This window comes from Pleurodeles waltl, chromosome 5 (genome assembly GCF_031143425.1).
Source record: "Pleurodeles waltl isolate 20211129_DDA chromosome 5, aPleWal1.hap1.20221129, whole genome shotgun sequence".
NCBI lineage: Eukaryota > Metazoa > Chordata > Amphibia > Caudata > Salamandridae > Pleurodeles > Pleurodeles waltl.
Genome location: NC_090444.1, coordinates 627,760,427 through 627,772,881, shown reverse-complemented (window position 1 = coordinate 627,772,881; position 12,455 = coordinate 627,760,427). Strand labels below are relative to the sequence as shown.

General features: G+C 42.6%; 1 protein-coding gene across 1 annotated transcript in view; it reads left to right on the top strand.

Annotated features, from left to right (window-relative positions):
- Positions 1-12,455, top strand: part of RPS6KA2 (ribosomal protein S6 kinase A2) — a 1,517,835-nt gene that overhangs the window by 1,322,491 nt on the left and 182,889 nt on the right. The window contains exon 17 of the mRNA XM_069234488.1: positions 1,023-1,184. Coding sequence (XP_069090589.1) covers positions 1,023-1,184 — 162 coding nt within the window. The remainder of the gene's footprint in view (positions 1-1,022; positions 1,185-12,455) is intronic.

The following is a 12,455-nucleotide window of genomic DNA, read 5'->3' as shown; positions in this document are numbered from 1 at the left end:
GTAAGCATGCATGGATACATGGGGTGTAGAAGAAAAATAGGTAATGTAACACAACATTCTAATGTAGACACTAATAACTTCTAAAGAGCTTCTAGTAATGCACATCACAAAATCACCAGGTTTGGGAAAAAAAAGATCTAAATGTCAACACATGGGCAGTGAACGACCCCGGCCAGAAATCCAAGTTCCTATCTGATGAACAGAAACCCAATCTGTAACTAATTAACTAAGCTGCTAACTTGAAATTCATGGGGAACAGACACTGGACAAAAGTCTCACTATTGGTAGAGTGTAATTTTGCCTGTACAAGCAGCACATTTTAACCTCTGGGTGTGCAGGGAGGGTGACAGCATGCCCATTCAGGTAGTGTAATACAATCCCAGCTCCACATCCGTTAACTATTGACTTACATTATTATTGTAGAACACAGTTTATTACTGGATCAAACTAAGAGCATTTTAAGATTTGGGCAGGGATATTGGGACACCACATCAACTCTAAGAGAGTGACCGATGCATTCAAAGTTCAGCATTTAGTTAACTGGCAGATGAGATGTTTTGCATCTAATTGTCCTCACCTCCCCTCTCTCCCAAAACATCCTAGTATACGGGATTCGGATGCTGTCTTCCTTCTGAATCGCATTAATCTTTAGGCATTGCTGTTCTTTTTTTGTTTCCTCCCTTTTGGTTTTTTGGCAGCACGATTGAAATCACCTTAGGAAACTGCACTTGCTTTTATTAAAGATATTTTCTCCCTGCTCCACCTAAAACACGTTTTTTATCCTAAACTCAAAAACAAAATGCCTTTTCACTGCAAGAACAACCTGGAAGCAATAGCACCTGCATTATTAATGAGCGATTAGTTCCTCTGTTGTCTTGGTCTCTAAATGTGTACTGTGACTTCAAATAGAAAGTGCTCATGTGATTCCAGGTGAACGACTGGCGGGTTCTCTTCACATGTCAAAGCTATATCACTCTAGGCACCATGACTAACTTCATTCTTCTTCTCTTGGAATCCTGTAGGTGGTTCACAGAGATCTGAAGCCTAGTAATATTCTGTACATGGACGAGTCAGGAGATCCTGAATCCATCAGAATCTGCGATTTTGGTTTTGCCAAGCAGTTAAGAGCCGAGAACGGACTGCTGATGACTCCATGCTACACGGCCAATTTTGTGGCACCTGAGGTAGGACGGAAGCTGCAGCCAGACATCTGTGTTGCAAAAAAATGCAAAATGTGTTATCTGCATATCTAAGGCATCAGAGGTCAACTACAATTTGTAGGGTGGAGGCTTCGGCCAAAAAATGGTGAAGGCCCCGTTCACCCAATTTAGACTGTACACATGTGTATACACAGTAAGATTGGTGGTTCGGCATTCTAAAGAGGGTAGATGGAAGTGCATACATGGTATACTCTCTAAGTTTTTGGCAGATGTTTCTCATCTGTCAAATTCAAAATAGAGGTAGGAAACCACTGCTCACTGTTTTCAAGTTGTGCTGTCTAAAGCTCGTGCACTATCTCAGACACATTTTGAGTTAAATGTATGCAATTCAGAAAGCGTCACCACATAACAACAGGCACACATCTATCCCGAGTGATTATGCGTGGTCATGAACACGTCTGCTGTGTGGTTATTAGGCATACGGATCACAGAATCACAGCTGCAGAAATGCCAACCTAGCTAAGCACCTCTATTTTTGGCACGCGTGCACATTATCAAGGAGGGCCCGGGGGTAAGGACGCTGAACCCAGAAATGTGCTTTTGTGTGAGGGGAGAGCAGGCGACTGGTGTACAGTTGTGTCATTAACACAGTTTCATTAAGTTTCTTGTGGTACGATGAATGGGGTACATTTTTATGCGTTTGTATTTTTGTGTGTCATTAACAATGTGCAGGGTGCAGTTTCACACTCCATTACACATGTATACACTGAAATAGTACTATTCTCTTTTAAAAGAATTTCCTGTAATGTGTACCAATGTGTTTTCCTTACTCTTGTTAACGAAGCCTTAATTTGGGGCTAGCAGCCATCTTGTTTAAATAGTATGCCATTCTTGTCACTGCCATTCCTCCCCCTACACACATCTCACTGCCTGTCATTTATGCAGAACTTAAGTTGAACCTGACATCCTTGGTGTGGTTTTCCCCTGTTTGTCTTTTATCCTCCTGTTTTTGCTGACTTCATTTTTGCTGGCTTGAGGTCTCTTTGCACTTTGCCACTGCTAACCAGTGATGAAGTACTTGTGCTGTCTCCTTTAACTATAGTAAAATTGGCTTATTCCCAATTGGTGCATTTAATTTACTTGTAAGTCCCTAGGAAAATGGTACTACATGTACCCAGGGCCTGTAAATTAAATAGTACTAGTGAGCCCGGCAACTCTGATTGTCCCACCCACTCAAGAGGACTTTTAAACATGTCAGAGCTGCCATTGCAGCCTGTGTGTACAGTTTAAACCGCAGTTTCAACCTGGCACAATAACAATTTTACCTTTTTAATACATATAAGTCACCCCAACAGTAGGTCCAAAACAGCCGGAGGGCAGGGTTCGGTGTATCTAAAAAGCTGGACCCTTGGAAGTGGGCCTGAAGGTGGTCTGCCACTCCACCTGTGATCTTGTGGGTAGAACTAATTCATCAAGGCCCATTTCCTTGCAGCCCTTTCGAAACTGCTACTGCATGATGCACCCCCATCGCAGGACCTCTTATCGCAGTCCGCAGCTGCCTCGGAATCACTCCTACATGACGCATCTTCAACACAGGCCTTTGCATCTCAAGCTCCTCATCAACAGCATCCTCAATGACAATGCAGGTTTAACATTGCAGCCCCCCCCCCCCCAGTTTCCTCAGAACCGCTGCTGTGTGATGCCTCCTCATTACAGGACTTTGCATCACAAGTCCCTTGTCAACGGCACTCTTGACAATGGCACAGGCTCCAAATAGCAGCCCCACTGCTTCCTCAGATTTGCCTCTGCATGACACATCCTTGACGTGGGATCTCACAACTCTCCACAAGCCAGGATTTAAGGTAATTTGTTCAGCGGACCTATCTTGATCCCTATATGTGAACTTCACTCCACTGCAGTCGGCCTGAACTCGTGATTTTGTCCTCGTCCAGTGTGACCAGATGACCACAGGTGGTGATTTGTGCTTTTTTCTCCTTATTTCTATTTGAAGCCCTGCATAAATACTTTACACTTTGCCTCTAAGTTAAGCCTGACTGATTTTGTGCCAAGCTACCAGAAGGTTAATCACAGGTAAATTTGGGGTTTGCTTGTGTTTAACCCTGGCAGAGATTATAATTGAGTATGGTTTCACTCACCACGACCAGTAACCTAATTTCCTACAATTGAGTTGATTAGAATAGTATTTGTTTATTCCATTGTCAATGTCCATGCTGTTTTCAATGATCTTTCGGAGCTAAGTCACAAAACTAGCTATTTTTACAGGGATGTTCTGTTAGATTACTTCACACTATTCATTATGTTCATTCACTATAACATGTTATTGTTTACTGATCTAGCTTCTGCTACCACGTCCGGATGTTATTAGTATAGAGGTAACAGAATAATTATTCATGTAGTGGGATAGTGCTTAGGTGCTAAGGTAATACAACATTCTATGAGACTGAGGTCTGATTTGCTGTGAATGTAACATTTTCAAACATGCCACTATGATTCTGCAGTTCTGTTAATTTAATGTGTGAAAATAATGCGTAGACACCCTCGACTGTAGAGGTCACCCAGAGAGTTTCCCGTTCTACTAGAGGCATCTGGACAAAATATTGAATTGTAAATACTAGGAGACAGAAATGTCAGAAATAATATATTCTAATACATAAATATTGTGATCCAAGTATATTGTTTACAAGAATATTGTTTTTTCAGGTAATTCAGGTTAAAATAATACCATTTTTTATATAAATTTCAGTAATATAGTGGTTAAAATTACAATTTCTACTTATTCTGATGTATTTTAGTTGATATATTATTTTTTATGTGTTTCTTTGGTTTATACAAATGCAGCTTAACATACAATATTAAGTGATTTAGAATTTTTTATTTCATTTTTAGTAGTAATTTATAGTGTTGAAGTGGGTTGCTAGGTTTCTAGGGTGATAGGATAGGAAGTTAATTAGGTAATAATTAATTATGAATTATTGAATACATTTGATTTAATTATACTTTTTATATTTATTATGTAAATTATGTAAGACTGATTGATTTTTGTTATATGTTATTTGTGGGCTTTTGGTTCATAGGAGTATAGGGTGGGAAGTTATTTAAGTAATAATTAATGAATTAACTTTTAATTGATCATTATTTAATTGATTTTTTAATTATGTAATGTAGGAAATATTGTATTTATATTTCAGTTGCAGGCTCCTAAGTTTGTAGGGATCTTAACTGGGAAGTTAGTTGAGTATTACCTAATGAACAATTATTTATTAATTGTTAATTATTAAATTGATTTATAATTGTGATTTACGAAATACTTATTAGTTTTCCTTGTATTTTAGTTGTGAGGTGTTAGGTGTAGTTAATTAATTGTTAACTGTTATTTGTAAATTATTTCATTTAATTTTAATTCTGTAAAATGTGGCATACGTATTGATGTTAATAATATTTGAGTTGTAGGATGGCGTTGTGGGGGTATAGGTTGGAATGTTGAATAAGTAATAATTAATTAACTGTTAATTTTCATTTGAAAACTAATTATCTAATTACATTTTAATTTTGTAAATTATGGATCTCTTATTTATTTCAATTATATTTTAGTCGCAGGCTGATAGGTTTGTGGAGGCCCAGGGTCGGAAGTTAATTAAGTAATAATTAAGTAGCAATTAGTTCTTAATTTTCAATTAATCACTCACACATTTTGGTAGCACAAGATGGTTGCAATTTAAGAACATTTCTCTTCTGCTTTACAGATTTCCCACTTGTTTGTCCCAGTCCACATGTCCCTAGTTTAGTGAATTTTCCAATGTGGATTTTGCTAGTGAATTGGCTGAGATTCAGAATTGCAGTGCCTTTATTGTTCCTGAATGAATCCGATCAGAAGTATGAAAAGGCCGGAATGATTCATGAGTCTTAGAGTGTTATAGTTTTATTGAGGTGTGAACTGAAGCATATTGTGCTGCATGATGGATTGTTATGTGGTAAGTGAGACTTTTGGTTATGCAATGCCGATTTTGGCACACCTTAACTGAGGAAGACATGCACTATACAAATGCTTTTGATTGATTGATTGATTTGGGTTTCGATTGGTGGTTTGTTTACTGTGATTCTAATTTACTATTCTTATTTGTGATTTGCATCAATAAGGTTTTGTGTTTTATTATTTGTTGATTTGGTAATTGATTTCTTGGAAGAGCTTTAGATATTGTTGTTTAACTTGTCTGCACAAAGATATTATGTTTCGCGAGGCACTGCATACACACAGATAGGGATTTGTCTGGACCAAGAAGTGCCCAATTTAGGCTGATGTCATTTTTTCTCATGCATGGGAGGAAATGCATGTGTCATGAGTAGATTTCCTCTGGACTTGCTCTGCTTAGTGTGATTTGATATTCACAAGTACAGTGAAGGTGCTAGTCTTTTTACTGTTGTTTATGCAATTTATTTTATTCTAATCTGCAGATTTTTTACTATTTAGGTTGCACAAACAAGATTTATTTTAGTTATTTTTCTGTGATTCATTGAGATAATGTTGTGCAATTGTTCATAGCTTGTTCGTGAAGTTTTAGAAGTCATGCTGTGATTAGTTAATTAGCCAAGGAGTCATGCGAGAATTGGTGAGCTGTTACCACATAGGTGTGCTGTCATTGATTAGTTGCTGTCAAAGCCACATTGTGACTAGTTGACCTACACCATAGCCATGCTGTGTCTGGTTGTTGCCTGCTTATTTGTTTTGTATGGTTTTCAAGTTAGCTTGAGTGAAAAAAATGGGTGCTATGTTGAAAAAGCCTATAGTTCCTAGCGTCCGTTTTATGGAGGGACAGAATTTACCTGTAGACGGTATGTCTGCATTTGAAATGATGATGGACATTGTTTTCTATGTTTGTACCTGGATTATAAATTGATGTGAATATACCTCTCTGACAAGGACTTACATTTTCCATTAGAAGGTACCTTTAACATTAGAAAGCTAGATTTTCTGAGCCAAACTATGAATGAAAGAAAGCTGTTACCAAGACCTGCACAATTTGAGAAATTAAACAAATAGGATCAGATGGCCACATAGGAGAGAAAGAAAATGAGTGAAGGAGCAGGTGAAGAGTTAATTTAGGCAATTGTAGGAAGGCATACGGGCCCATCAAGAGAAATGTTGGAGGGAGAATAAGATGAAGGGAGTCAGAGTTTTCCCTGCCATTCTCAAAGAAAATGACAGACAAAAAGAAAACAGATGAGGAAGATAGAGAGACACAGAACTGAGAACAAGACTAAGATGACTGAACTTACTTTTTAAACTAATTTTTGAATGTTGTACCTCCTCTATGTACTGACAAATCCAGAGGCACTTCAGAGTTTTGTAGTACCTAAGTCTGGTGCTGCAAGATATGGTATAGGTGTACAATCATAGGAATTGACAGTGTTTACAGTTGTCAGTGGAACAGTGAGTGTCCCACCTAAAAATACATTGGCAGGTTTGATGAATACTAGTAGAGATAATATATTTCTCTTCTGTTTCAAGTGACATGACTGCTGCAACTTTTATTAATGAATCTTCAAAAGAATATTAATGTTGGGCTTTTAAAACTGAATTTGGGGAAATTTTACAGGGAAAAACTGACATGAACAGATTACTGTCATACAATGTGGATAAAATGAAAAACATGATGAAAGAAGCAGCAAGATGATAAGTTTGAAGAATGAAATGTGCAGTGAAATTTTAAAATGGACTTGACTAATGATGAAATAAAAGAATTAGGTTTAACCCCAATTGTGCCTGGGGCGAGCTGGTTTTGTCCAGGCACACGGTTCCCATGTGCCTGGGACGAGACCAGCTCATCCTGCACCCGGCCCACACACCCCAGTCGGGGATGGAAGGGGGATTGCTGCCCCTTCCATCCCCGACCGCCCCTACTCCCCCAGTGACGTCTGGTGACAAATCATACGCTGACCTCATTAGAGGTCACCTCGGATCATGCTGGAAGCATTTACATTTTGCATTTCTCTTCCGACCGGGAGGTGGGGCCGGAGAGACAAGAAAGGAAAGGAAAAACCTTTCCTTTCCTTTCTTGTCTCTCACAGCATTTCTGCTGCCCACTAGACACAAGGGAATTTAGTTTTCTTTGTAAATTTTAATAAGGGGAGCGGCCCCTTGGGCAAGGGCCGCTCCCCAGAGGGCCAAATGATTTTTAGGCCATTTCTGCCTCCCCTGGGGGCAGAAAACCACTAGACACTGGGGATAAAAAAACTATATATTTTTTTTTTTTTATGTGTGGGGAGCAACCCCTTAGGCAAGGGTTGCTCTTGGAGTCCAAATTATTTTTAGGCTATCGACCTAATATAATTAGGCAGACCTGCCCTCGGGGGTGCAGAAACCACTAGACACCAGGGATTATTTATTTTTATCATACTTGCGCATAAGGGAAGCGGCCCCTTGGGCAAGGGCCGTTCCCCAGGGGGCCAAATTATTTTTAGCCCATTTCTGCCCCCCCGGGGGCAGATCCGCCTAATATATATATCCCTGGTGTCTAGAGGTTTCTGCCCCCCCATGGAGGCAGGGGCGCCTAATTATATTAGGCTGATCTGCCTCCAGGGGGGCAGAAAAGGCCTAAAAATATTTAGCCCCCCCGGAGAGCAGCCCCACGGGGGCAAAATATTTTTAGCCCTTTTCTGCCCCCTCTGGAGGCAGATCCGCCAGGGATAATTTTTTGTTTGTTTATTTTTTTTTATATGGGGGACCGACCCCTTACGCAACGGTCACTCCCCGGGGGGCAAAATTATTTTTAGGCCTTTTCTGCCCCCCCCTAATATAAATAGGCTGATCTGCCCCCCCGGGGGCGGGGGGGAACAGAAACCACTAGACACCATAGATTTTTTTTAATACTAGCACATAAGGGGAGCGGCCCCGTTGGCAAGGGCCGCTCCCAAGGGGGGGGGTCAAAATATTTTTAGGTATTTTCTGCCCCCCCTGGAGGCAGATCGGCCTAATGTAATTAGGCGGCTCTGCCCCCGGGGAGGCAGAAACCTCTAGACACCAGGGATATATATATTTTTTTTTTTACTTTATGTTTTTATGTATGGAGAGAGACACCTTAGACAAGGGTCGCTCCCCTGGGGGCAAATTGTATTTAGGCCATTTCTGGCCCCGTGGGGCAGATCGGCCTATTTCTGTTAGGCCAATCTCCCCCCAAGGTGGGCAGAAAACTCTAGACACCCTGGATTGGTGTGTGTGTATGTGTGTGTTTTGTTTGGGGGGCAGCCCCTTGGGCAAGGGTCGCACCCATGGGGGCACATTACTGTTGGCCATACCTATTTTTGGAAGGCCCATCTGCCCCCAAATGGGGCAGAAAGCCCACCAGAGACCAGTAAAGATTTTTTTTCAAAATAAGAGGTTGGGGGTATGGCCATACCCACATCCCAATTAAATGGGGCCAAAGGTGTTCTGCCCATCAGTGGGCAGATTGGGCAATTACCCCCGATCCACACCCCAGGGGGGGCAGAAAGTCTACTAGATGCTAGGGAATAAAAAATAAAAAATAAATAGTGGGGTGATGGCTACCAACTAGTATGGGCCTGCTTATGCCCCAACCCGAACTGAAGGGGCTAACAGTCTTTCAGCTCTTCCCCGCACACTAAAACATCTTATCTCATGGCAAGCAAGGGGACAGTTGATTATTTTGGGTTTTTTGGTTTTACATTTGGGCCATGAGAGCTTGGTGACTCTCAAAATCGTCCCACTTGGAATGGTGAGGGCTGCACTTTTTTTTACTTTGGGACGCTGCCATGGAGAAAAATCCACATAGACATAGACATATCTGAAAACTAAACATCTGGTTGGTTCCAGGGTGGTGTGCTTCACATGCACCCTGCACCATTTCCTTACCCACAATGCCCTGTAAGCCTCCATCTTTGCTAGAAATCACACTTTTTCCCAAATTTTTGTGAAGGGACATTCCGGAAACTGTAGGAATCCACGAAATTCCTACCACCCAACTTTGTCTCATTTATAGCGATAAAAATTCTGCTGCACTTGTCAGCCTAAAAATGTTTTTTTTCAAACTGCTCTTTTGGACCTTGTAAAAGGGTCTCCTCGACCGCGTCCTGTGACTCCCAGAGCTGGTGCCGTTCGCGCGCCTTGCTCAACCCACTACCGCGTCCCCATGTTACCATGGCGACGCCGTCGGACGCCTCAGGGACGGATTTCCGGATTGAGGAACGAAAAGCAACGACGGACTTCATAGAGGGCGCGTGTTGCACGGAGCCGGAAAAGACGGAAGGGAGAAGACCGTCGGACGCCGAGAGGGAGTTTCCCAAGCCTGCTCAGACGCTGGTGAACCGCAAGGCAGTTTCCACGGGAACTCGAGAGACAACGGCCTACGAATCCCGCCACGACCCAGGAGGGTCGTGGCTCTACAAGGTACGGTCCTTCCTAGGACAGAAAGCGTACAAAACAGCAATAGGGGCACAGGGGAAGGGAACCGGGGAGGTGGGCCAGGGGAAAGGGAGCACAGGTGAACCACTGGAGAGCACTTTGGGGCACAGTTCTGACTAATACAAGGATAGAGCATGCCAAAAGTACCCAAGTCCTGCACCCTCACCACTGGGCACCCTTCACCACCAAAACCCTGAGAGACCTCCCTCCCTGATTGCAGCCCTAAAAGAAACCCACATAAGCGCCCCACAACAAACTTACCTTTGGTATCTCCTATGTTTGTTTTCCGGTATCCGCGGGAGACAAGAGGACCAGACGTCCTCCGAACCTAGAAGAGAGTAAAGACCAGACGGTTAAAGTGAACAGAAGAATCTACAAGACGTCCGAACAATACAATTGTACTAGATTACAACTAAATAAACATATCATTCACCCTATCTCAGTCTCAGACCCCTCTGTACTACCCGAAGCCTACCACAGTGGTGTCAGAAGTGGGATTTTTAACCTGAGAGGCTACTGGGCGGTACACACAATGGGTGAAAAACCTACGCTAGAAGACATGATTAAACAACTGGCGGAGGGTCAACGCCACCTACAACTAGTCTGGGAGGCACACCAACGTGAGACAAAAGAAGACAGAGAAGCCCTACAAACAGCCCTAAAAAGCCAAGCTACGATCATGGCTAACAACCAGCTCGTGCATGAGACTGCGCTGCAGAAACTAACTGACACCATAACAGCCAGCAAGGTACACCCTAATGTCCTGAGCTCTGTCTTACCAGTTCCAGGAAGGAGAAGATCCAGACTCCTTCTTCACAAACTTTGAACGTGTTGCCTCTTCAGCTCAATGGCCTGAAGAACGGTGGGGACAGTATATCGCACCACTTCTCACAGGAATTTTACAGACAGCCTACCAGGCCGCTAATCCGGGAGGCACCACCCCATACAAGGATATCAAGAGGAGTATCCTAGAATCCTAGAAAGAGTTGGTCATGACACGGAATACTACCGAATGAAGTTCAGAAAAGTGAAATGGGGAAAGAGTGAAGATCCTCGCACTTTTTACTTTAGGGTTAAGGATTTGGGATTAAAATGGTTGGGACCCCTAGGAACAACCAGAGAAGACGTGATAAAAACAATTATTCTGGAACAGTATTTAGACTCTCTTCCGAATAGCACCAGGAATTGGAGAAGACAACATCCTAAGGTCGATACGGAACTCGCCATAGACCAGACTTGTGCCAACCACCGCTCTACGGATGTTAAACCCATAAACCCCAGAACCACCATAAAACCAATCCCGACCCCCCCTAAGTATTCCCCAAGACATCCACTGGAAGAAACCGGACCCCACAAACATGGAGAGAGTAGCCCTATGCAACAACCCCAGTGTTTTAGTTGTGGAGAGTGGGGACACATTGCGAGGGTGTGTCCCAGGAAAAACGATGGGGTCGAACCCATGGAAATCGGGGTTACCAGACATAGGGTATTATGTACAGGCAAGGGAAATTCTAAGTTCAAACAGGTCATCAAAATAAATGAAACCCTATAGACACCATAATTGATTCGGGTTGTAGTCAATCCGTAATACGAAGAGACTTATTGGACCCTACAGATCCAACCCCAAACCAGTGGGTCACTATTTGCTGCATTCATGGGGACAAGGAACAATACCCACTAGTGTTGATCAAGATAGAATGGGGCGAGTATCACGACTTCCTCCCAGTGGGGATTATGGACAGGCTGATTGAAGACTGTATTATCGGGACAGATTATATCCGGTTCTATAACCTCCTAGATCAAACCCGAGTACCCAAGCAATCCCCGGACTGGTGTACAGAAGCACCCTTTTCTAACAGCTTTATTGAGAGTCCTCCGAGTCGCATAAAACTAACCCAGAGGGAGAAAAGACAAGGGAAACTAAAATATCAGGAGTCCAGAGAGGAGTCAAATCCCGACAAATTGGTAGCAGGAATCAGTGACGCAACCGTCTCCTTTAGAACTAGTCAGAGGCAAGATCCTACTCTCTGTCACGCCTGGAACATGGCCAAAACAGAATCCACAAACGAGGTGGGTCCTTATTTTTTAATACAGAAGAATCTTCTGTATAGAATTACCACATCTACAACAGGAGAAAAAAAACAACAACTGGTTGTACCTGAACCTTATCGAAACCAGGTCCTGTTCTTAGCTCATAACCAGCCAGGGGGTGGCCACTACTGTAGAGAAAAGACTGAGGAGTATCTCTTACGGAGATTCTATTGGCCGGGGGTCTATGCTCACATCAGGAGATACTGTTTACAATGTCCTAGGTGTCAATTGACAGAACCAAGAATTCCCAAGAAAGCTCCATTACAACCCCTACCCATTATTGAGGTTCCTTTTAGTCGCGTAGGTATGGATTTATTCAGACCCCTCCTTCCATCATCCAGAGGGTATACCTACATTCTGGTGTTGGTAGACTACGCTACGAGATATCCAGAAGCAATTCCCTTATCCAGCATGACTACGAAAACGGTGGCTCAAGCCATGATAACTTTTTTTTCTAGAATAGGATTTCCCCAAGAGATCCTCACTGATCAAGGCACTCCTTTTATGTCAAATCTTATGAAACAGATTTGCAAACTATTAGGGATCACTCATCTGTATACCACCCCCAAACGGACGGTTTAGTGGAACGCTACAACCGTACCATAAAAACTCTATTGAGGAAAATAGTAGAGGACTCCGGGAAGGACTGGGACCAGAAGTTACCCCTGGTCCTTTATGCCATCCGGACTCATGAACAATCCTCTACAGGACATAGTCCTTTTGAATTAGTCTTTGGAAGACAACCACGTAGTCTCCAAGATATGGCT